The sequence below is a fragment of the Pseudochaenichthys georgianus genome, chromosome 5, assembly GCF_902827115.2.
Source record: "Pseudochaenichthys georgianus chromosome 5, fPseGeo1.2, whole genome shotgun sequence".
NCBI classification, from domain to species: Eukaryota; Metazoa; Chordata; class Actinopteri; order Perciformes; family Channichthyidae; genus Pseudochaenichthys; species Pseudochaenichthys georgianus.
In genome coordinates, this window is record NC_047507.1 from 10,349,569 (window position 1) to 10,375,028 (window position 25,460).

The following is a 25,460-nucleotide window of genomic DNA, read 5'->3' on the forward strand; positions in this document are numbered from 1 at the left end:
ATGTAGTGGCTCCAAGGCCAAACAGAGGTGTTCAGCCTGTAACTTCGTAAAACTTATTTTTGCAGGGTGTCTGTACTAATCATAACAGTGAGTAACTTGGAAGACACATTCAAAGTTAGTGCCTTGAGAGTAGTGCTACAGAGAAGGTCCATCCATCCATCCTTCTTCTCCCGCTTATCCGTGGTCGGGTCGCGGGGGTAGCAGTTCCAGCAGAGAGCCCCAAACTTTCTTTTCCCTGGCGACATCAACCAGCTCTGACTGGGGGATCCCAAGGCGCTCCCAGGCCAGCGAAGAGATATAATCCCTCCACCTGGTCCTAGGTCTACCCCTTGGTCTCTTCCCAGCTGGACGTGCCTGGAACACCTCCCTAGGGAGGCGCCCAGGTGGCATCCTAACTAGGTGCCCGAACCACCTCAACTGGCTCCTTTCGACGCGAAGGAGGAGCGGTTCAACTCCGAGTCCCTCCCGGATGACTGAACTTCTCACCTTATCTCTAAGGGAGACACCAGCCACCCGGCGGAGGAAACCCATCTCGGCCGCTTGTATCCACGATTTCGTTCTTTCGGTCATGACCCATCCTTCATGACCATAGGTGAGGGTTAACGAAAATGGCCCGGTAGACAGAGAGCTTTGCCTTCTGGCTCAGCTCCCTTTTCATCACAACGGTGCGGTAAAGCGACTGCAGTACCGAGATACTTGAACTCCTTCACTTGGGGTAAGGACTCATTCCCTACTTGAAGTGGACAGTCCATCGGTTTCCTGCTGAGAACCATGGCCTCAGATTTGGAGGTGCTGATCCTCATCCCAGCCGCTTCACACTCGGTTGCGAACCGATCCAGTGAGTGCTGAAGGTCGCAGACCGATGAAGCCATCAGAACCACATCATCTGCAAAAAGCAGTGGTGCAATCCTTAGTCCACCGAACTGTAGACCCCCTCCCCCACGACTACGCCTCGAAATCCTATCCATGTATATTACAAACAGGATTGGTGACAAAGCGCAGCCCAGGCGGAGGCCAACCCTCACCGGAAATGGGTCCGACTTACTGCCGAGGACCCGGACACAGCTCTCGCTTTGGGAGTACAGAGATTGGATGGCCCTGAGTAGAGAACCGCTCACCCCATACTCCCGCAGCACCTCCCACAGTAACTCCCTGGGAACTCGGTCATACGCCTTCTCCAAGTCTACAAAACACATGTAGACCGTGTGTTACATAACTCACTTATAATATTATGCTTGCAATATGCACTCGTGTCTCAGCAGAGTTCTTCCCCAGTATAGTCCTCCTTTCCTATTTGCATATCCTCCTGGGACCCAGCCCATTGAAAATGTCCACTGTCGTGGACATTTTGTTAACATGCATCTCCTTTTACTCTTTTGAGCTACTCTATCAATCCCTGATGTACTATACAGAGGACATCCTGGTCTTTACAGTGATATGTCATTGGTTAAAATTGCATGCTGGAAAGTTCCTCTTTCTTTTCATCCAAAATGGTTGGCATACGAAAAACTAAATTGTATAGAAGCAGGAGAAGTCAAATATTGTTGAATAATTGTCATTTTTACCATGAAAATCATATATGTCCTTGTTTATTAACATGTGAGGAACTATACAATTAGTTCTGAAAGCAATTCAATAATTCAAGTTTTCAAATAACAGCCCTTTTATAAATGTCCATTCTAGTGGACGTCAGGACTATCTTCATGGACTTTATGACTCAATATTGTTGCAGGAGACGGAACTGAAGCAGACATTTTCTGTACCAGAAAGTTCAGGGAGATTAAGATTTTGAGCTCTCAGATGATGAGAGAGATGAGGCTTTCACACCTGGGATAGAAGAGGGTCAAGAAGAAGGTGGGGAAAGATGCAGGAGGCTCCATGAGCGCACAGATGGATACATAGAGACAGATAGGGACGAGCTGGAAAGACATGGCCCCCTGTGGGCCAAGAGTAGCACGTATGTCTTATTGTTGTTTTTATTTTAAGTGGAGCCATGAAAAATTTGAATTGCCTCAGGAATGCAGCTTTGTTTCTATGAGCAGGTCAAATGGAGACCACATCCATAAAATTAGTCAAGATGACCCTACAGCCCGTGCTGACTGGAGTCAATGAGGTACTTTTCCCACTACTTTGACTACAAAGTCTTTGAAGATCTGGAAAGATTCACCAAAAACCAAACTAGTTTTATAGTGACCAAATAAACAGCAATGTTCAGATCAATTACTTATTCATGTTTTAAATAAAGGTGAATGTATTATAGTCCATCTGTTAATTGTGTCTGTCTTTTCAAACTAATATGGTCCCGACGTCCTCTACAGTGGACATACTGTAACATTTTAAAATAAAATAAAATAAAATAAAAAAAGTCTAAATTGCAAGATGTTTTTTTAACCCTAAATAGGTACGAAATCACACAAAAAAGGAAATTGGAAGACACTTTTTTCCTCGGGTCCCATCAAAGGAGGCATATTCAACTAAATATCTCCACACACGTTTTGCATAATAATTGATTCCAGAATAAGTTGTATTGAAGCGTGATCTTACAGAAAAAGGAGGTTGGAGCAAGTCTATGGCATTTTTAGGCTATTCAAAATGCATCAATTTGAAAGGTGTATGAAGTGATGAAATAAATGCTTTTGCTTTGTAGGACTGAGCTCATTATGGATACATGTAAGAGGCGCTGGCTCAGTATTTGCCAGTGTTTGAAATCTGTACTCACTGATTGATATGAAACAAATTGGTAAACTGAACCCTTTCATCTGTTCATAATCGAGCAGACTCTAAATTAGACACAAAACAATTAATTGTAATCATATACTGTATGCACAAAAGATTTGCCACAATACACCCACATATTGCCCTCAAAGTATTGTAACTCAAAGCCAGCCATACACAAACGGGTCATATTTAGATAATCTTATCCGGGCCTCATAACTTTTTCAGGGGATGCTCAAAGGACGCTAGAGAATAAATATACATTTCAAAAGAAGATCACAGAGAATAGCCTTTAGGTGTGTGATTAGGTTTAGAGTGGTAGTTCAGATATCTAGTAGCTTTAGGGAGTTTCACAGCCAGAAACTGATATGTGAAGACAGATCATTTGTATACCTTTGATTGAGTCCAAAGTTGTCAAACCAAAATATTTCAATCAGGAGAGACTTATTTTGGCTTAAAAAACATGAATTGACGTGTGCACGAGATACAAGACATTGAAAATCTTTAAAGATTTCACTCCATGGTGATATTGGGGATCTTAAGGTGGAGGTGCAGCTGTCTAAACGCCAGCAGTGAGGTTGATGCGTGAAGAGAAGCTAAACATCTGGATTTGATGAGATGGCGTAACTGATTGATGGTGCAACATAGCTTTGGACTGAAAAAAGTTGAACTCAAGTATAACCTTGGGTGACTGCGGCTGTGAGGTGGAGCGGTCGTCGCACAATTAGAAAGTTGATAGTTCGATTCCAGCTTCTACTGTCAACATGTCGATGTATCCTTGGGCACTTAACCCCGAGCGGCTGCATATGGCATGGCCGATAATTAGTATAACTAACTACACCTTGTATAACTTGAATAACTATGCATGACATTGATATTGAAGTGACTGTTATTTTGTATATATTGATTGTTGTGTTTTGCATCTTAATGTGTGCATACAGTATGTGTAAATGTGTCTGTTCATTGTGTATATAGGATATACATATCTGTATATTGTATCATTTTATTTTTGTATTCGGGATTGTTGGAAGCGTCATTTCGATCTCTCTGTCTGTACACACAAACTGAAAGATTGACATTAAAGTTGACTTTGACATATATGAATGTAGTTACTAACTGAAACCTTCTGCACAATAGTTAAACTGGTTTAAATGCAGACAGTTCATTAGTCCACAACACCTACTGTAATTCAATAGTGTTGCTGCGTCTGTCTGATTCTTAAGATGGCAGTAACTGGATACATTTTCATACTTCGTTAAGAACTTCATCCTGGAGGATCGTACTTTGGAAATCAGGAAATGTGTTATCTTTGAGGTGAGGTTTATTGCTGGTCACTAGTAGGCTGTTGATAAAACTGACATTGCCCTGGCAGCGTGATCAAAGTGATAGCTCTAATGTTTATGTAGCCAGCGGTAGAGAGGAAAGGAGATCAAGTGAGTGATGTACAGTTCATATTATCAGAAAAGTTATCTGTAACACATAAATAGAACCTAATAAACATGTTTCTTAACCCTCCGGTATCACTGTGGACGTTTTTGTCCATATGGGTCATTTTTCACTTTTCATTTTGCAATAACTTTGGTTGTGTTGGTGCAAATGGCCTGATTTTTTGTAACAAGGCTATTTTCTCGATCTATTTTGGAATTTAAATTTTTCAAATCGGTCTTTAATTCACTGTGTAACAAATCGACTACGCAAAGTGATTTTCCTCTATTGATGTTTCTGTGTGAAAATATTTGTAATAAATCGTATTAACACAATGTGGACACAAGCAGGGAATTCTGAATAAATAATGATTTATGATCACCAGGATATAGGCATGTGTAAAAATGTAATTAAAGTTAATGATCAAAGACTTTTGTTTGTCTTTATTTTAATTGGTTTCACTTTGTAGTACTATAACTTTCCCGAACTGAGTCCCTACTGTTCTATTTCATTTGTATCACTTAACATCACTCAATAATTGTTATAAACCTGGCAAATGTTATCTTACATTTAGTTTTTCTTTCTTAAAACATGAATAAGAAATTTTAGCAGAGTAAATATTGCCTCTATTTGAGCGGCAGGTAAAAAGCTCAAATAGGATTTTGGATAACAGCACAGACGTCTGTGTTTGACCATAACAATGTAGTCAGCTGTCGCTTCCTCACAATGACATCCTGCATGTCTAATAACATATTTGGGTTAAAGTATAATAATAAATTATATTTCTATAGCGCTTTTCTTGAACCCAAAGACGCTTTACATTTGGGAGGGAGGGTAGACAAACAAAACAATACAAAAAAGAAACAAAACAAAACAAAACAGAAAAGCAGTCAGGAGGAAGTTGGTTGAGAGGGGGGGGGCTTATGGATATACAGAATTGAAGAGGTGGGTTTTGAGGCGGGACTGGAACAGGATGAGGGATGTGGTATGACATAACACCCAAATAACAAAAGCATGTCTAACAGGGTGACAAACAGTGGCGTTTTCTCCTGGAGGCCAAGGGAAGCCAGGCTTCCCCTGTTTTTTCGGATTGTAGTTATCATTTTAATAAATAAATAAAAACACTTCGTTTAGTTTCGGAAATTCTTTGTTGTGTGTTGCTGCCGGCCCGTCTCTCCCCCATTCTCATTGAGTATTTTACAAAGAGTGAAACAGCGCCCCTCTAGATGTTATGGTGAAACAGTAGATTGCACTCTCTGTTGCAAGAGGAGGCTAGCCAAGGCTTCCCTTGGTGAAAAAAATTGAGGGATTGACCAATCAGATGAGGTCCACGTGATGCCCATTCCAACCTGTGATTAGTCAGGGAGCCCTTCTCACTTCTCTTATTTTTCATTTCCTCGCTCCTCAGTCTCTGTCTCACCGGAAGTTGATTTGTCTGCGCCATCTTGAGTAGCGTCCCAATGGCCTTATTTCTGCCGGAGGACCGAGGAGCGAGGAGCGATAATGGAGGAGCGATAACCGAGGAACCACCAGACCATCCTCCGATGAAATCCTCAGACACTCGCCCCGCCCCCTTACTGTGTATCGCTCACTGATTGGACGATGCAGTGCATGCACTGATCTCATGCTTCTTGACATGAGAGCAGTTTCCCAGCGGAGTGAAGAAAATAGGCTTGTTTGAGACAAGCAAGTTGCAGTTGCGATCAACGTCTTGCTAGTGCGTTGCATGATGGTTAGTCATTTTGTCCGACTTGCTCTGTACAGAATAACATATAGAATGAATTGAATGATGAATAAACAGTGAGGTATGAATACACTAGATATCAGCCTGTGAGCAGTATGAACAGTGTGTATGAATATGCTAAGAATATCAAGTATGAAAACGGTAAGCAGTGCAAGTATAGTATAAAATATATAGATATTAATTTCATGATGATAAACATTGTGGAACAATGATGAAAAATGGGAATGGATGTGGCGACGTAAAACTGACACAAAACAACAACAAACTTTTGCCAGCCAATTGGAGAGTTTCATCAGCAGCACGTGGTAAAAACCACCAATGAGCGCTCAGCTCAAGATACCAGCGAGTCGTTTCCCATCAAGCATTTCGCTTCCGCAGGCCTGTGGAGAGGAACCGCGCCGCGCCTCGCCGCGCCTCGCCGCGCCGCGCCTCGCTCTCAAGGCTGCGGGCGTCTTTGTCCCGCGAGATTTCAACGTCTCATGTAGGCGAGCCTCCAGAGCAAGTCGGACAAAATGACTAACCATCATGCAACGCACTAGCAAGACGTTGATCGCAACTGCGCAGGTCTCGCTTCTCTCAAACAAGCCTAGTGTGTGGCGCATGGATGGATAATAAGAACTGGATACAGCGTGGGAGGCGGGGCCTCATTCATTCCTATGAGAGTTGCTCATTAGCGCATGATGATAAAATGGCCCAACTTTTGAGAGAGAGAAACGTCACAGATTACCCGGCATGCCTGAGAAGTACCCGTATGTGCGCTCATAGCGCATGCGCAGCTTTAACCAAAATGCTCGTTCACATCAAGCACGTCAATGTGCGTACACGTAACAGCACCGCGCGTTCATGACAGCATGGTAATGGTTTGTTGTTATCATGGATTTGATATTAACGAGGCGGCAGTTAGCAGCTAGCTAGTAGTGATGCTAATGTACACATCAATCGTTATGTACTTATATTACGTTGTAACAGGATCGAGTGATATCCAAGCAACAGAGCTTCATTTAGCATGAAATAATTATTGCACTGTATATATATATACACACACACAGTGCAATAAGCTTCTTAGTGCAATAAGAAGCTACGGGGACGTTAATTTAACGTCTGTAATATTAACTTTATTTAATACAACATTTACGGTACAAGATCTAATCATACAGCCCATGTAGTATAATATTTTACAAATGATGAATTACAGCAAACATGTACAATATATCCATTATTACAGCTCCGTGGGATGGCAGTAAGGCGATATGGGTCCGTTGTTATTGTGCACCCATGGGTAAAGATAAACGCATGTAGTGCTGAACACGTAACATGAACGTGCCGGGCGGCGCGGTCCCGTGGGTTAGATGCGCATTCATAATGCAGAGGGAAATAACTCTCAGAATAACTTTATTAGCACATTTTTACAACTGGAGGAACGAATGTTTTTAATAAGGGCTATACAAGTATTCATACTGGGTAGTTTATTTAGTTTTAAAAATTATCCAACGAGTTACAGACCACTCTTTCCCAATGTAAGTCAATGGGAAAAAGTGTTTCCGGGCCTGGCAACCAAACGGATGTGCAGTACCGCCGTTTGGCCACCACGAATATTTTCATCTGAGTCCGGCGCACTTCCTGGGGGCTTGGTGTGGCGGGGGTGTGTATGGAAATAACGGGGACAGAGCATGGGACGGTGCTGCTGTCAGACGAACAGCTGTGCAGCGTCACAAACGTACGTCGCTTCACGTGACGCTCCGGAGGAAAGGACGTCCCATTGCTCTTAAAACTCATTTCCCTGCTTCTCGTGGTTTCCTTGCGTAAGGAATCCATTTAACCGAAGTGAGAAGGGCCCAGGGAAGCCAGCCGCCTCTGGCTTCCCTTGCCTCACAATCCAATCAAATCGCATCAATTTAGTGTTTCAGTGACGCGTCCTAAAACCCGGAAGTAAGCTGCGCTCGGTTTCCCTCGACAAAAAAGCAATGGGATTTCTCCATAGGATTTTGGAAAATAGCTCCAAATATGGTCAGTGGAAAACGAACCTGTTAGATAAATGCACGTTTTGTTCAGTCGGATAATATCCACATGTCTATAGCCTACTTTTATAATATTTGAATCATAAATCGAATCGATAGAAGATAGATAGCGTCACCGCCGTTAGAAAGTAACAAGCAACTGAAGCAAGTGCAAGTGTAGATTTGGAGTATTTAATCAAAAACAATTGTACTACAGCAGCAACAACAGATAAAATCTGATGACAGGCCAATGCCCAAACTGGAGCTGTGTACAGCGAGGAACAAAGGAGCGAATCGGACGTAAAACGTTAAAGGTCTCCTGATTTAGTTTGTGAATGAATGCTTATTAGAGTTTCAGCTGGAGAGTGCGTGCGGACCTGTCGGTTAGATAGCAGGCGTGTGCAAGTCCTGCATCTGTATGATACAAATGTGTGTGAAATGATACCGGGTGCTGTAATCACTCATCTGGTTACGTTATTACATTGACCACCACACCCCCGACCCAAAAGAAAGGACGTATTATTGGCTTCCCCTAATTTTTTTCTCATGCCACGCTACTGATGACAAAACCATTCAGCCAGTGAACTTATACAAAAGGTGTTGTTGTTTGGTGGCTCATTGTATGATTATATGTTGTATTATATGATTGAGTTATCCTAGTAGTGAGTCACTCACCTGTTCAGAGTTCTTCCCAGAGTCCTTCATGTTCTGGTCTGCTGCCGGCTGATCCTTCTGCCGTTCGTCCATTCTAACGTTTCAGCAACCTAAAGGGAGAATGATCATTAGCTCATACAGAAAAGACATGTTTCACAACGAAGAGGGGGAAGTGGAACTTATTAGGGAAACCTCTGAGTGAACCATCTGTTGAAGAGGAAAAGACTATATTTGCTGACACACACATACATACACATGCACAGAATTGTCACAACTTGGTGATACGTTTAGGAATAACCCAGAAGCCAAATTCAACAGTAAAAACAGCTATCCAACAGGAAGAAATGACCTATTTATCTTCAGGACCTTGGCTGTTTGAATATTTAAGCCACAACACAGTCCACTATGGAGCAAATAAATAGCAAATTATAAGCCCGAGTCTGCCACCTTGTGGTTATATCAATATTAAGAGTCAGACATACTGGAAAGTCGACATAAAAATGCAGAAGTTGTATAAAATCTAAAGGTCTTCTTCCCTTCTGAGCTTGCAAGAGAAACGTGAATGCTGTAAAGAAGTGTTCACAGACAAAACTCAGATTTTCAGGTATAAAAGCCCTTCTTGTTTTACCAAGATAGCACTGCTACCTTTGAAGAATTGTTTAACTAAAGCAGTGACTGAGGTCAAATGTGAACTAACCCCAATGACACACATTTCTTCTGTCTTACTCCTTTTTCTTCAGCATGCCCTGACAGTTGCTGAGAAGTCTGATAGGGTTAAGTGAAAGACGATCCAGTCTGTCTCCAAAGAGAAAACATAATCTATCTGCTGTGTCACATTGAGAAAGTTACAATTACAAAAACTCAGCGAAAGAGGATCGAAACAGCTGTTATCACAGCAGTGGAAAAAGTCTCCAATGAGCAGCAAGGACGAGCCTTCTTGAATAGTTACTTTACTGGAGGAGAGGACTTGTACTTTGTACTTACTCTTTGTGGAGCACTGAGCATCTGATGGGTAAAGAAGGATAGTTATAGTGTTGCACGGACCACGGTCACGGTGTACCGATACTTGAAAGGTACCGCGATACCCTGCCGTTAAAAACGGTATGATCCCTCCGTTTCATTAGTATCGGTACTTTAAGAATGACGGGGAAAAGTACTCCGGTGAGAAAGCGCCGTTTTAATAAGAGCCGTGTGTGTTCAGAGCTCTGCTTACATTCCCTGCACTGCAGCCGTGCCTGCAGTCCCGCCCCTCTCAAGCACGTTCTAAGTCCCTCCCCTCTCTCGTGCACTCGGCCACGCTCTACAATAGAGTCTGGCTGCAGACCGCAGCAAGGAGGCGGATCGTATAGGGGCGGATCGTATAGGGGCGGATCCTATAGGGGCGTTTTCTATAGTGAACGACGGGAGCCGGCTCTCGCCGCGAACGAGCCGTTTTTTGTTTTGTTTTTGCGGAGGGATCTAGATCGGCATGAAGGCACATTATGCAATGTGCAATGTGGACATTATCCCGCTTATTACACATGGCCACATTCTCAACAAAGTAACGACATGACTCCCAATAATAATTGAAATGCTTTTATGGATTTAGAAAAAGATTTTTATTGATTTAAAAAATGTATTATGTTTTATGTATTGATTTAAATTGACATGCATCCGCTAAGAAAAGTAGTCCGTTGTTACTGTTTGAACTAACGTAACAACGGCAGGAACTGCTTCTATAGTGTTTTTGAGGAGCTTTTTGATTACAGATTTGAAAACATCGTTGCTTGCTTTAAAAGTAGCACAATTCATTATGTCAAACCTTGAAAGATATCCCTGCCCTAATGCCAAAAGTAACTGGCAACTGAATATGTGTCGCCGTAGCTATGATGTCTATGTCTGGACCGCTGTGTAAAAAGGAGGGTTTCTGCCCCATTACTTCTCTTCTTACTTATATAAGAATAAAACACGGATGACGGAGATCTCTTTTTGTCCCCCTCTTCTCCCCGCTGCAGCCTAGCAGCTGATCTCAAAGCACGCTCCCCTCTCCTGCAGGGAGAAAAACTATATTTATATACTTTATATAGGTTGATACAGTAGCCCCTTTTTTAAAATAGTTTTTATAGGTGTTGCCAGCGCCATATAGACTGAGAGTTAGGACATCTCCGTTCACTCCAATGGACCACTTTTTTACAGCAATGGCGGATCGTGGAGCCTCTCAATCGTTCCCCGGAAGTTAGCGCCAAGGCTAGCAGAGCTGTGGAGTTGCAGCACAATAGACCGTTCGTGACGGACTTTTAAAGGTAAGAAGAAGTTTAAAGATTTATATTGCGGATATTATCAGTATATCTGATTCAAATTAACATGTGTATTAAAGAATGTCAGTGGATTATCCCTAAATTAGTAGATTTAGGGAACCTTTACAGATAACAGATTAAGCTAGCATACCGAAGCAAGTTAGCAACACACGTTGAACAGCCTTTTAATTGTAAATTCCGTTCTCTTAATGTCATTTCGTTCAACATTGTTGAATTAGAGAAGAGGGGCTTCCAAACGGGATTGTATGTGGGGGTGGAGGGAGTTAAATATTAGATAAATATAACTTTGGTGCGTGTAAGAGTGAGTGTTTTTAGCAGAGCCATATTGTGTCCTTGTGATTCTGTTGATTATTACCTGTCTGTATAATGTTGCAGCTCAGCTGATTTTGGATTGATGGCAAAGGGAGAGGGACTTAAGTGAGAGTGAAAACACAAGGTAAGTTTAATACTACTGTTTTATATAAGTAAGCATACTAAACATGTATTATATCACTGTATTATATAAGTAATCTTGTTAGTAACCTACTGTATGGCAGGTGGAGGGACAGTGATGTTACAGGTGGAGGAGCAAGACTGCAAACTCACAAGACAGAGAAATCAAAGTTTGTTCTCCAGAGAAGAGGTTGATTTCACTTCAATTTTTTATTTCATATTTTCTAAAGATGTGGAAATGGCAAAAAAATAAAACTTGAGAGCTGTAACCAAGACAACTGTAACAACATGAGTAGAGAGCCACCAAGGTTTTTCAAGTCCCTCTCTTACTCCATTTTGCCAACCCAAACTTCCAGATACATGACAGGACACCTTGCTTGTTTTTGTTGTTTGCGCTCCTCTGGCGAGAGACAGCAAGCGCATTTCGTGGCATCTGCAGGCAGTGGCAAGTCCTTCCGGCATATGCCACAGAGGCCGCTACTCTGTGGTAGCTGTGGTAAGTCCTTCCGGCATATGCCACAGATGCCACAACTTGCCGAGGCATCTGCCGCTGCTCAACGGGAGTTGCCACAAGATGCCAGAGTAAGAGAAGGTTTACTGTAGCTGCCACTCACCTTCCGTGGAAAATGCAGCTATTTAAACCCGTATTTATCGTGTAAAATGTCGCTGTTTAGGCATGACTTTATCGAACTGATCTGTACACAGGACTGATGTGCGATCTCTATTTTTCAAAAAGATTTTCATCATTTCTATTCAATTTTACTTGAAGCATGGTTTGCTAAAATAAACAAACGTGCCATATTTATGATGAAATATTGGCGAGTGAGGGTTGCAACGCCCTTGGCAATTGTCGCTTCTTGAGGAGAGTTTCCACTGCTTGCTACGATAAACCAGGTATATGACTAGTAAAGACAAATAATTAACAAATAAATATCTGTATGGACACAGCAACTTGTACACTGGTGTTATTAGACTTGGCTCCAGACTTAGGGCAGCTGTAACTGATTGCAGTTGCCACTGCTAGTGAGATGCTAAGGTTAGTATGAAGGAGTATGAAGGAGGTCCTTGATATATTTCCATTAGGCAAAGGACTTATATTTGCCCCATGCCTTCAGCAGCAGCAGGCCATTCACTTTGATTTGATCCAGTTATGAAATGTCATCATTTCGACAATAAAGAAATGCTACATAAACGTTATCTTGCATGTTTTATCGAACCATCTCCGTTTCTAACTTTCAATATTTAAAAAGAGATCTCTCTCTCATCTGCGTGCGGGGGCGGGGCCTCACAGACATGCTGCTGCGCTGTGCACACAGTTCTGCCGGTAATGAATATTAGGATACATCTTGTGAGGAAACTTTTCCACCAATAATTCCAATAAGTATTCCAAAATGTATTCAATTCAGGTTTACGAAAGTAACTGTATTCGGATTAGTTGTTTTTCAAATGTAACGCGAGCTGAATCCAGTTAGGCTACTTGGTATTTGTATTCTGATTACGTAACGCCGTTACATGTATTCCGTTACAACCCAACCCTGTGTACAGATCATCAGTCCTGTGTACAGATCAGTTCGATAAAGTCATGCCAAAACAGCGACATTTTACACGATAAATACGGGTTTAAATAGCTGCATTTGCCACGGAAGGCGAGTGGCAGCTACCGTAAACGTTCTCTTACTCTGGCATCTTGTGGCAACTCCCGTTGAGCAGCGGCAGATGCCTCGGCAAGTTGTGGCACCTGTGGCATATGCCGGAAGTACTTGCCACAGCTACCACAGAGTAGCGGCCTCTGTGGCATATGCCGGAAGGACTTGCCACTGCCTGCAGATGCCACGAAATGAGCCAGGCCCTACTGCCTCTGGCTGGGTGCTGGCAGGTGGAGGGCAGTGATCCCTTCCCTTCTTCCCTCAATCTTTGAGACTAATGTAAGTAGAAGACATGGCACTGTAGATTTTCGAACATTTAAAATATTATACCACTTAAAAATAAGAAATATTACTTTTGTTACTAAGAGTTCATACTTATTATACCTGTGTCACCGTTCACACTATAGCTGTTGTAGAGGCTAAGCCAACGCTTTAAGCCTCTGAGGATCCGCTTGGTGTGTGTAATTGACGCACACAAGTTTTCTGCCGAATAAAGGTCAGAAACAAAGTTTCCAGTTTGAAACAGTCCATTTATTTCCATTTTACTGGTTTCCATTTACTTGCTTCTTTCCATATTCACCACACGATATTACGGTTTACACAATACCTTTGTTTTGCTTGTAATCCCGTGTTTGTGTGTGTGTTCTCCGTGTGTGTTCTCCGTGTGTGTGCTCCTTGTGTGTGTGTTCCGTGTGTGCTCCTTGTGTGTGTGTTCAAAAACTGTATGGGCCTTCTGGCGGAACCTCTCCCCAACACACATAGGTTCCTACCTTTATACCCACAGTTAATTGGCTCCTACAGCTGTGATCATGAGCTATGGGCTTTGTAGATACAGGTCCCGGGGTGAATCGTGGTGCAGGGGCCCTTCTCTTTTTGACCACAGGGCGATGCACGAAGATGGTGGGTATAGCCTCTGCTCTCAGCCTAGTCTTGCCCTTTTTTCTCTTGACAAACTGGTCTGCATCAACATGTGCCTGCGGAGTGACTTGAGGTTACTTCACACACAGAACAACTCAGTTTTGTCTGCCCACATACATATTCCATAGTGGTTGAATACACAGTATTAGGACACACTTTATACTCACTGGACATGTTATACTCATTACATACTGTATATAAAATATGACCAAGAATGTGAGACAACTTTATAGAAATTCATATCACATCTGTTACTGATGCCATTTGGCATACTTTGTTAAACTCACAAATAATAAAGTTCCATAACTTCAGTTGGGAACAAAGACCACACCTTATCTCCCCAAGGCAATTTCCCATCCAACAGGTGTGCTATATAGGTGTGTATAACCCTTTCTCCTGTCTGTTACTCCCTCTTTCAGCACAAGAACCAGAGGGGGATTCAATGGAGCCTGAATACCTGCACTGAGACCCTCACCCTGTACCCTGAGTCTCAACTCTGTGTTTTTCAAGCCTTTCCCTGTTTTTTTGTATTAAACAAAACATTAAGCTTTCCCAATGGTGTGGTTTTCGTTTGGTGAAAAAGTGCAAATGCAGTGTTTGTATATAATTACATCACATATTTTTTTGCTGTTGGTCGTGAAATTGCTCCTGCTGACTTGAGCCAGCCATTTTTTCCTCCGCTCTGTGTCAGTGGGGAAGCCGTACATTCGTACTCCTTTCTCTGAGCGATTGGAGCATCCCCAGGCAGCACAGCAAACCATGGTGGCGACTAGGAGGCAGCACAGCAAACCAGGACAACACGGAGGAAAAGGCACCGACAAACTGCATGATATGCTATTCAATGTTTATTGAACTCCATGTATTTGCAATGGATGTTCCTAAAACAACACATTTAACATCATCATCATCATCATGCTGCTGCTGCTGCTGCTGCTGCTAGTCCTTTGATAGTCACCTGTCGGTCTCCTGTCCTTTCTGAAAGCCATAAAGATGACATTAGTCATTGAGATAACTTGTGTCCTCAGTTACCATGGGATTACTGAAACTACCATGAATTTAAGAAAATGGTAGAAATGAATCTAATCTGAATTTTAAAGCATTACTTTAGATCCCCTCCGTCTAAATGTATCAATAAACATTAGAAAGTGATGCTCCTGACTACCATACAAGTTTAAGAAGATAATATTGGTTTGAAAGAATTCAAAGCTATAAATAAACAGCAACAGGCTCTTTAAACAAGGCACTGTTAGTAACTTGTAAACTAGTTGTTCACACTAATCCTAATATTATCACTTAATATTAGCAAATTCTATTTTATTTTTTAAAAGATATTGATGTAAATACATACACATATCGATTTGTTGTATAAATATTGCAAATCAAAACCTTTATTCACTAATGATTACCAAAAATCGTAGTTCTATCTCCTGTTATCAATGCATTCACATTGCCCGCCATGAACTTCCGGGGAACGATCCTCGTCTACATGAACCACGTGACGATAACCGTTTTTGGACTTCCGTTGTCGTAACTCTTCTATTATATGGCTCTGGGTGTTGCTATCTGTTTTGTGTAGCGTGGTTCTACAAGCAAGTCAATGCATTCATTGGGTGGTATCAGAGAGTTACACGGGTCTGTAAATGCAATGAAAACAATTGGCCACAGCAAATAATTTATATTAAACATGTAATTTTTACTTTTGAATACTTCAGTACAAAGGATGTATTGAATAATTTAAGTGATATATGTGTACACATATAAATCATTAGTCAAAACAGGGCTACATTTGATTTAATTAAAAGGTATAATATGTGGTAAACTGAAGAGCCCTTTGGGAGCCGAAAGAGCCGGCTCTTCTTGATGAGCCAAATGATCCGGCTCACCAAGAAGAGCCGGAATTCCCATCACTAGAACGAATGACTTCTTCTGCGAGGATTTATAAAAGCAGCTGGAATCCCTTAAGTTGCTATTGGATAAAAAAAGTTAGGAAACGCCCCTATACGATCCGCCTCCTTGCTGCGGTCTGCAGCCAGACCCATCTCACGCTCTAGCTGCCAGAGCATGTGAGAAAACGAGAAGCATGGCTGCAAGTGGGAGTGCAACTGCCGCTGCGCCTCGGCTTGTTGACAAAAAAGACGCCAGAAGCGAAATTTGGAAGTATTTGAGCTATATCTCTGACAGTGAGGGCAAGCCTACGGACACCACGAGGCCTGTCTGTGAGAAATGTTTTAGATCCCTGCAAACCAAGGGAGCCAACACATCAGACTTGGCTAAGCACCCGCCGACCGGCATCCAGAGCTGTTTAAAGAATTTAAAGACAAATAGGTTAGCGAATGTGATAGATTAGGGGTTCCCAACCTTTATTGTGCCAAGGACCGGCAGATAGGCTATATTAAAAAAAAATCGTGGACCGGTTGTCAATTTTAACTGATTTTAATATTTACTCACCAGCAGGTAGCAACATAGGCTAATTGTTAGCCTATGTAAAAGCCTGAACAAATAATAGAACAATGCATCCAAAACATATTAACAACGTTTAAAAACAACCGGTGTCGTTTTTTGGTTTTTCGGAAAAACGGAAAACCAAAAAAACCGACGTTATTCGGTTTTTAAACCAAAACGGGAAAACAGATAAATCAACGTTTTGGTTTTGTTTGTATGATTTACGGATAATCCAGTGATGGGAAAACAACGTGAAGGCGCGTTATGAAGGGTGTGTGTGTGTGTGTGTGTGTGTGTGTGTGTGTGTGTGTGTGTGTGTGTGTGTGTGTGTGTGTGTGTGTGTGTGTGTGTGTGTGTGTGTGTGTGTGTGTGTGTGTGTCATTTGTTTTCATAAGATATTATGATAGTGACGTTAGTTCCGGTGCACGTCCGACAGCATTCAGCACTACATCGAGATTAGGATTAAACACATTTATTTTGGGAACACCCGCATATAGGCTACCTATGAAGTTAGCCAGATGTGTGTAAATTACTGTTCATGGTCATTTGAAAACAAATGCCAGTGTCGGACAGACACAAACAAAGAGCAGAGCAGACATTTCATGCGCCTTGGTGACTGGACATCTCCTTCATAAAACTAATAAAAGGGGCAGTAATCGGGCAGTTCGATGTGTGTAGAGATGTGTGTGTGTGTGTGTGTGTGTGTGTGTGTGTGTGTGTGTGGTTAACACGTAGCAGCCTGCAGTCACTCGCTGTTCTGATGAAGGTAAACACAGCGAAGGCGGTGCGTAAAAAGGCACAGCTCTCGGCGCGGAGTTACACGTCCCGCTGACTTTTATACCTAGGCCCTCTGACCCCCCCTTCCCTCGAAAAAAAAGGATATTACGTCTCAACGTATACTTCAGCGGATTATCAAAACAGTGGTCCGGGGTGCAAAACGCATCAATGACAGCGACCCTCTACCACACAAAACAACACCATTTATATAAACACCTATCATGACAGGGCACCCACAGCCAAGTAGCAATTACAAATGAATTAAGTCGGCACGGCGGCCCGCATTGAAAATGACTTGGCCTACCTTTGATGATCAAATCACTGAAACACAAAGTCCATCCTCCTGTCCTTTTGGATGAAGCACTTGCGGGTCATTCAGCTGATCCTTTGCCACTCCAGTTTATCATTGTAACTCAATCTTGAAAATGACTCGGTTAATAATTTCGCAACGATGTCATCACTATCACTGACATGAGCCATCATGAACGAACTTATGCTAATCATAAATCTATCGATCATAAATCTATCGATTAGATGTATGAATAAAAAAAAGTAGGATAGACATGTGGATATTATCCGGCTGAACACAACGTGCATTTATCTAACAGGTTAGTTTTCCACAGACCTTATTTCGAGCTATTTTCCAAAATCCTATGGAGAAATTCCATTGCTTTCTGTCGAGGGAATCCGAGCGAAGCTTACTTCCGGGTTTTAGGACGCGTCACTGCACCACTTGCATAGAACTCACAGCGGGCGGAACCTGTCATAAAATCCGCGAAAATAAAGCCCGCCCATTTAGAGGGAAGATATGATTGGTCAATTGTACTGTCATTTGACATTACTCTCTCGTTGAGTTACTATAGCTGGGCCCTCTGTGAATGTAGAGAGGGACCAAGCTCTCCCTTCTTCACAGTAACTCGCAGAGACGGCATTTAACCCTTCACATTCCAACAGAAACCGAACAGGCAGATTCGAAGGATTTATTTCTTTGGAAATATTATTTTAAATACAATTAAATCAAGTTATTTTGGTAAAATTAATGAAAAATGTAACAACAACAAAATATAAAAAATAATATTTATATTATATTGTTTTTTTTTTAATGTTTTCAAATATTATTTTTTAGAATATCTTAGGCCCTCACAGAGGGCCTAGAGGGCCCTGACGACTCGCCACTGGAAGTGAAGGAGGTGTTCCTTCTATAAAACAGCTGCGGGCAGCAGATACCGTGAGAGTCCCGGACATGAATTCATAGATCAAGGCAGACTGGTTTACTCTCCTGTTTTGCCAATCCGGTGCTTAAACAAAGGCAAGGCAAGGCAAGTTTATTTATATAGCACTTTTCAACACAAGGCAATTGAAAGTGCTTTACAAAAAAATGAAAGACATTAAGAAAATGGCATTTAAAATCAGTCATTAAAAAGAAAAGCTAATAAAATAAACATATAGCTCTCCACCCCTGGCCGACATGTCCTTAAAATGAAGTCCGAGTTTGAAATATATCTCAAATAATGTATGCACTGCCATTTTCCCACATAAACATAACAGTCTGCAATTGTGCCCACAAGAGGCTGAGACCAGCCGCCGAATCCCTCGGAACATCATAAAAGCCATTTTCAACGGTTATCTGGTGAAAGATTAACTAGGCTACTGGATGAAATAATATGTCTGGTAGGCTATAGGTGCGAACATTAAACACACTAAAAAAAATATTATGATAAAATATTTTTATTAGAGCCGGGACTCGATTAAAAAAATTAATCTAATTAATTAGAGGCTTTGTAATTAATTAATCGAAATTAATCGCATTTTTAATCAAATATACATATTTGACCTGAGAACAGTGAGAAGCAATTTTCACATGGATTTTACTCCAAGTGGTCTACAGTCCAAGTGCATGACATTAAGGATTTTGGGAGATGGCCCTGTGGGCCATCTAAGCTAATTTACAGATGGCCCTGAGCCCAATAGAGATTGCCCTGAAAAATGCACGCGGACGAAATGGCACGAAGGGTTTGGGGGGCCTCCGTCCCCCTAGAAAATTTTGATTTTTGCAGGTCTTAGATACTGTCTGGTGCATTCTCTAGACTGAATTATAAGATGAACCACCACAATATTATATTGTACAATTTCAATTTTATTCTTCATTTCACTTGTTTGTTTGTTCTTGTTTGTGTTTGCTCGCTTGCATGCCCTGCATAGCTATAAGAAATACTTAAGTTGTTGGTCAAAACACTTTCCATCTGATGAAGGCAAATGCCTTCCCAGATGGAAAAAAGTAGAATACATTACATTCAGTTATAACTGCCAAAACAAACATTATTTACACTATTATGGCCCCTGTTAAAAATGTTTGTAATGTTAACTACTGTAAGTTGGTCGAACGAATGCCTCCTCATCCGGAAGCTGACCGAGCAGACCCGAGCAGCAGTCGAGAGGAGCCGAGCGCATCCGCGAAGCACACGTCAGAGTTCCCGTTAGCCGGCAAATCTAAATATCTTCGGTCAAAATAATTTCCCTTTAGAGCAATACCGCTTCAGTTGCGCCACTTATGTGACAGACAAGAAGAGTATGTGACAGACAAGAATAGTCAACTCTAATGTCTAACACTTAATGTGGAGAAAGAGATGTCCTGTGTGGGTTGATTGTGCGTTGATCTGTTGGTAATGCCCCGGGGTTCCGGTGGGCATGTAAACAAATGCATAATGCTGCGCTATACTTTGTGGCCTCATCCAGTTGCATAGCGACACATTGTGTAGTTGTCTTTTAATAAGCAGGTAGTCATATCAGTAGCTAGAACTAGCTGGATCTGATCGATATGGACATAAACGCGAGTAAAGTCTAATCTGACGGGAGAGAGAGATCAGCTGCTGCTGACGAGTCGAGACTCGACACACAGCTCTGCATAACCACATGCAGCGATGAGCGGAACAAAACACACACTTCAGGTTAGAATATCACACGTAGCTATTTTAATTACCTCTCAAACTACCTAAACTAGTTCAGTGTGAGAAAAAGTTTTTAGAGAGTACTTGTCCATGGACAAGTGAGTTTGGCAATTTACTTGTCCGAATACATTTTTCACTTGTCCAGAATGGACAAAAATTGGGGCCACTGGAATCTTCTTCTTCGCCATCGTATTTTACATTTTCCCACGGTTTTTACGATACCGCTAATGTAAGTGAGCGGTAAGATTTTACTGCATCACACATAGGGTTGGGTATCGTTCGGATTTTAACGATTCCGGTTCTGCTTTTCGATTCCGGTTATTTTCGGTTCTCGATTCCGGTTCTTTGAGAGAGTAAATCAGTCCCATGACAAACTGGGAGAAAAATATATTTATGAAAGTCAAATCTGTATTCCTATTTACAAATCACTTCATACTGTTGAATTTCTTACGGTTATTGAATACAATTATATAAAAATAATCTCTGCATTGTTTAGTTCTAAGTAGTGCAGTTTGAGAATGTACAATTGGCCCAGTCTCCTCTGATGTTACACTGCAACCTGCCTGTGAGACAGATTCCAACCACACATGTCCAACACATAGGCCTAATAATAATAATAATACATTATATTTATAGCCTATAGGCCTAGCGCTTTTCTACAACTCAAAGACGCTTGCACGCTTACACATGTCCTGCAATACACATGCTGCAGCTGCTCTGCTCACGGTTTGTAAAAATAAATAAATAGTAAAAATAGCATTTCAATAATGTACTTTCTATACCCCGCTTCATAAACAATACTGACATTGTAGTGGACATTTTTATTATTATCATCCTTATTATTATCCTTATTATATCTTTCATATGTTTAAACCAAATGCTTCTTATTTCCTGATATATTCTTACCATTATTATATATCTCTTCTTCCTCTCCTTCAAGGCCAAAGAGATGCTTTGGCTACTAAGAGACTCACACAGACACACACGAACTTCCCTGCTCTGAGAACCGTTATGCTATCTCCCTTTGAAGGCCAGGTGTCTAATAACAATCTGACTGTGTGAATCCAGATCTCTCTCTTTCCCACTCATTTCCTTATATAACCTTTGCTTTCCCATTGTTCTGCGCACTCTCGGGCAGACTTTCCATACTCTGTCCGACCCGTGACAATATATTATTATGTCGTGTATTTGAAGCTTCAAATAAATAACCAAAAGACAGCTTTGCTTGATTCACCATTTATTTGTTTTGATCATTTGACTTGTACTCTCCAGCCGTGATTGGGCCCTAGATTTCCATAACAAATGGCGTTGTCGGCAGGATCTCTGTATGTTTGATCGGGGAAACCTCTGGACGCTGGTGGCTGCTAGCTCCGGGATCTTGGATCCTCCTCTACCCCGACATAAAACGTACGGGACGAGGGGACCAGCGTGAGGGGTGGAACCGATTGACTTCACGAGATCCAACGAACTCAAAGGGCTTTCAATACTCGGTGAGATGTGCAAAGTCTAAATTGTTTAAAGTTAAACGTAATTAAAACTCCATGACATCAGGAGAGGGACTGCTCGAAAACAGAGATATTTGGCATATCTAGCATCGACGGATGAAAAATAGTGTTTTGGTGACACGGAGTGTTTTGGTGACACTTTAAGGAGTGTTTTGGTGACACGGAGTGTTTTGGTGACACTTTAAAAGACTTTGCTATGGAGGCAAAGCAGGGGAGGGGGTATGTACAGCCTCCTGAGGGTCCGATAGTTGATGTCATGCGAGCAAAATATGGTGAAGAAAGTCTGTCTAAATTAAATATATGGACGGAAATGTTCGGATTTCCTAAGGGAGGTTCTTTGAGTAAATTAAAAATCAAAAACCTAAGGGATAAATTACAAGAGTGTGAAGATGGAATGAGAAAGAAGAGTAAAATTAAAGTAAAAGACTTAGAGAAACTGGACACTCATAGAAAGTGTTTAAAATACTGGGAGGATGAAGCAGAGTGCCGTGAAAGAAGGCAATTGGCCGCGGCAATAAAAAAGATACAGGCTGAGGATAAAAGTGCAAAGGAAGAGAAAAAGTGTTTTGTGTTTCCTCCACAATATAAACCACATGATGCTTCCCTCTATCCTCTGTTTTCAGGCGTGCGGGACCCTCTCCCTCACCTGGGATCCCCATTCCCCCCTTCCTCCCCCCGTCTGCTACCTGCTGAAGAGGCTGCTGGAGGAGCTGCTGCTGCTGCTGGACCATGAGGTCAACATACCAGCCGCCGCTGGAGCAGCTGCGCAGCAAGACACACAGACAGGGAGCAGAGACGAAGAGAGACAGAGAAAAGAAAATGAAGAAGAAGAAGCAGGACTGAAAAAGATCCATGACAAGAGAGAGAAAAAGAAAAGAGACGCGAAGAAAGCTGAACTCTACAGAAAAGAACACCTCCAAAAAGGAATAACTACATGCCCCGCTTTCCCCGGCCAGCTGACCATGGTCCAGGCTATTACAACCACCTGGACCCAAAGTGATGGCCGGGGCAGAGGAGGGGGTTTCCGAGGCCGGAGCAATAACTACAATCGCTGTTTTAACTGCGGAGAGACGGGTCATCGGTTCGCTGAATGCCCACACGAGAAGAAGAAAAAGAACTTTTGATCGGATAAATCGGACCACAACAAAGACAATTCTTCAAACTAACAGTCGAGGGAGGGAGTGGAGGAGGAAGGAATTCGGTCGGGGGAGACGGACCCCATGCCAAGCAGCATCTAACCAGGGAAGTGACACACACACACACGCATCATACATGCTATTGAGAAATTAGAAGAATTAGAGGACATGTCTGTGGTTAAAAAGGGTACATATTTGAAATATGACAGTGAATGTTTGCATTAAGAAATGTCCCACACATTTTTGGTTGGTTCTGGGGCCACACTGAATGCAAATGTAGTGATAGATTTATTCATGTGCTGGGTAACTATAAAGGAGAAGTTTCTGTACCACTTCAGGGTGGAGATAACGGTGTTGACAGTAATCCATTTCCCACATCAGTAAAAAACAGTTATTTTATCATCTGTCTGCCCAATACATTTACTGGGCAGAGATCTGATTTTCCGGTTCGGCTTGGACCTCATTTTTCCACAAATGAGGGTCTTAAAGTCTGACAGCCATCTCCTACGATGGTTCAAAAAGTGTCATTTGATGATAAAGAACTGGTGAATGTGTATCGATGGGCTGCTGACATATCCTGATTTTCAGGAGTTGTTGCGTTTGACTGATCAACGTGGTTTTCCACCTGCTGTGTGGAAACTTCTCATTTTGCATTGTACTGCTAACGTGGTTGAAAGATCCGTGTAAATGCTATGATGAGAGGTTTTCTGTTAGAATGTGTGAATGATGAGCTCATGTTTAAAAATGTATTGGAATTCGCTGGGTAGCACTATCTCTGTTAGACTCACACACACACAAGACACAACCAGCTGTGTCAAATCCCAGGGGCGGTCCACACATTTCACTAGCCAGGGGGCCCCACTGATAGATGGAGGGATTTGGGTCCAATCGTTAAAGATTGGGAGTCAGTCACTGATTAGACACCTACACACACAGAATATGTCATGTACTCTATGTCACGTGACGTGTATCAAAGGAAAATGTGCACGAACGTAGCCGTTCTGCGCACATTGCTGTTGGTTGAGGATAAGGTAATTCTCATATCTCTGAGCTTCCTGCCGCGCTTTCAGATGTGCCATACTCACTCTGGGCAGCTCACAGATATGACGTAGGGTTAATGTCCACGTTCACGTACCGTACCCATTGAAACGTGAAGCTGTTGATGGCCAGTCTTTACCTCTCTGCTTAAACAAGGGGTCATTATTCCGTGTAACGATTCCAGTGTTTCCTGTCAAAAAGATCAGAGACAAACCTCCTAACGAGTGGAGATTTGTCCAGGATTTACGATGTAAATGCAGCTGTGCATGCACGCTCGTCCGGAATTCTTATCTGATTATTTCCCAAGTTCCAGCCTCTGCAACATATTTACTGCCATAGATGTCTCAAATGCATTTTTTCCAGTGTTCCGGTACACAAAGACAGTCAATTTTTGTTCACATTTGAATATAATGGTAAACCTTACACATTCACACGTTTGTGTTAAGACTAAATGTTAAAAAAGTCACTAAGCAACAGATGATGTCATTCTTGCGTATGTGTTCATAACACACGGCTGTTGTTATGCTTGCTGTGATGTTACCTTAGTCCGTTCTCTGCTTGTAATTATGCCGTTACAAGCTTCAAAGTTGTATTTATCATCTGAATTTGCCGAAACAAGTTTAATATTCTGAAAGCCAATACTTTGAATATGTATAAGTGAGGTGTCTTGAGTAGTCAAAATTACCTACAAATCATTGTACACACGTGTACATATTATTCTATTTTTATGCAGCTCTGTGTGATTTTGTAGCTACAATTCAGACTAATACACTACCAGAAGTGGAATAAGTACTCAGATATTGTAGTGAAATTAGAAGTACTCAGATATTGTACTTGAGTAAAGGAATAAGTACTCAGATCTTGTACTTGAGTAAAAGTAGAAATACCAGAGTGTTACAGTAACAGTCCTGCATTCAAAATGTTCTTCAAGTAAAAGTAGAAAAGTATTATCAGAATATAGTGAAAGTAAAGACAGTAAAAGTAGTCGTTGTGCAGATTGGTCCATTTCAGAATAATATATATGATATGTTTTATAATGATTGATCATGAAAGTGTTCTCAAAGCTGGTGAAGGTGCAGCTAGTTTGAATGGCTTTGTAGACTGCATGGTAGCTGGTGGAGGTGCAGCTAGTCTGAAGTACTTTGTAGACTGCAGGGTAGCTGGTGGATTTACTCCAGGTGGAACTAAAGTCTGATTTAACACTTGATTATATTTCACATCATTCATCCACATCTGTGAAGTAACTAAAGGTATTACATACATGTAGTGAAGGAAAAGTACACCATGTACCTATGACTTATGTTCACTTCCAACCTAAAAGTACCTAAAAAATAGTAATCAATAATGTATTGAAAAGTTATTTGCTGATTGGTTTTTATATCGGCTCAGCCAGGTTATATGGGAGGCCCAGTCTACGTACACTCTAACAACAAATGCCTTGGCTTAACAAAGAAAATCAAGGCAATAGGTTGCATCGATGGTTATTGAGTTAAGACAACTTCTATTGAAATGTTGTTAAAGCAACAAAGTTATTTGGGTTAGGGGGGAAGGCTTTTCCTCTGCAATCAGAGGTGTTTTCAATTACCACTCACTTAATAATTGGTAGCATAAACACAAGTTTTTAAGTTGATTACTCCAAAGTTCCAACTTGTTTTACCGTATTATTTAAATATAATCTTAAATTGTATGTACTTAATTACCACATGTTGAACATGAACACATGTTTTTAAGTTGACAACTATTTATAAATTAAGTTGCTCCAAATAATATTGTATTCAATAGGGTT

At 41.6% G+C, this 25,460-nt stretch overlaps 1 protein-coding gene across 9 annotated transcripts in view; it reads right to left on the reverse strand.

The window, feature by feature from the left end:
- slc2a9l2 (solute carrier family 2 member 9, like 2) overlaps positions 1 to 25,460 on the reverse strand; it is a 266,419-nt gene that overhangs the window by 182,212 nt on the left and 58,747 nt on the right. For 8 of the 9 annotated variants that reach the window (XM_034083015.2, XM_071203082.1, XM_034083021.2 and 5 more), the window contains one exon: positions 8,557 to 8,645. In XM_034083015.2, coding sequence (XP_033938906.1) covers positions 8,557 to 8,628 — 72 coding nt within the window. In that variant the 5' untranslated portion in view covers positions 8,629 to 8,645. Of the gene's footprint in view, positions 1 to 8,556; positions 8,646 to 9,519; positions 9,591 to 25,460 lie in introns of those variants that run through there. The other variant, XM_034083020.2, reaches the window with a different exon arrangement.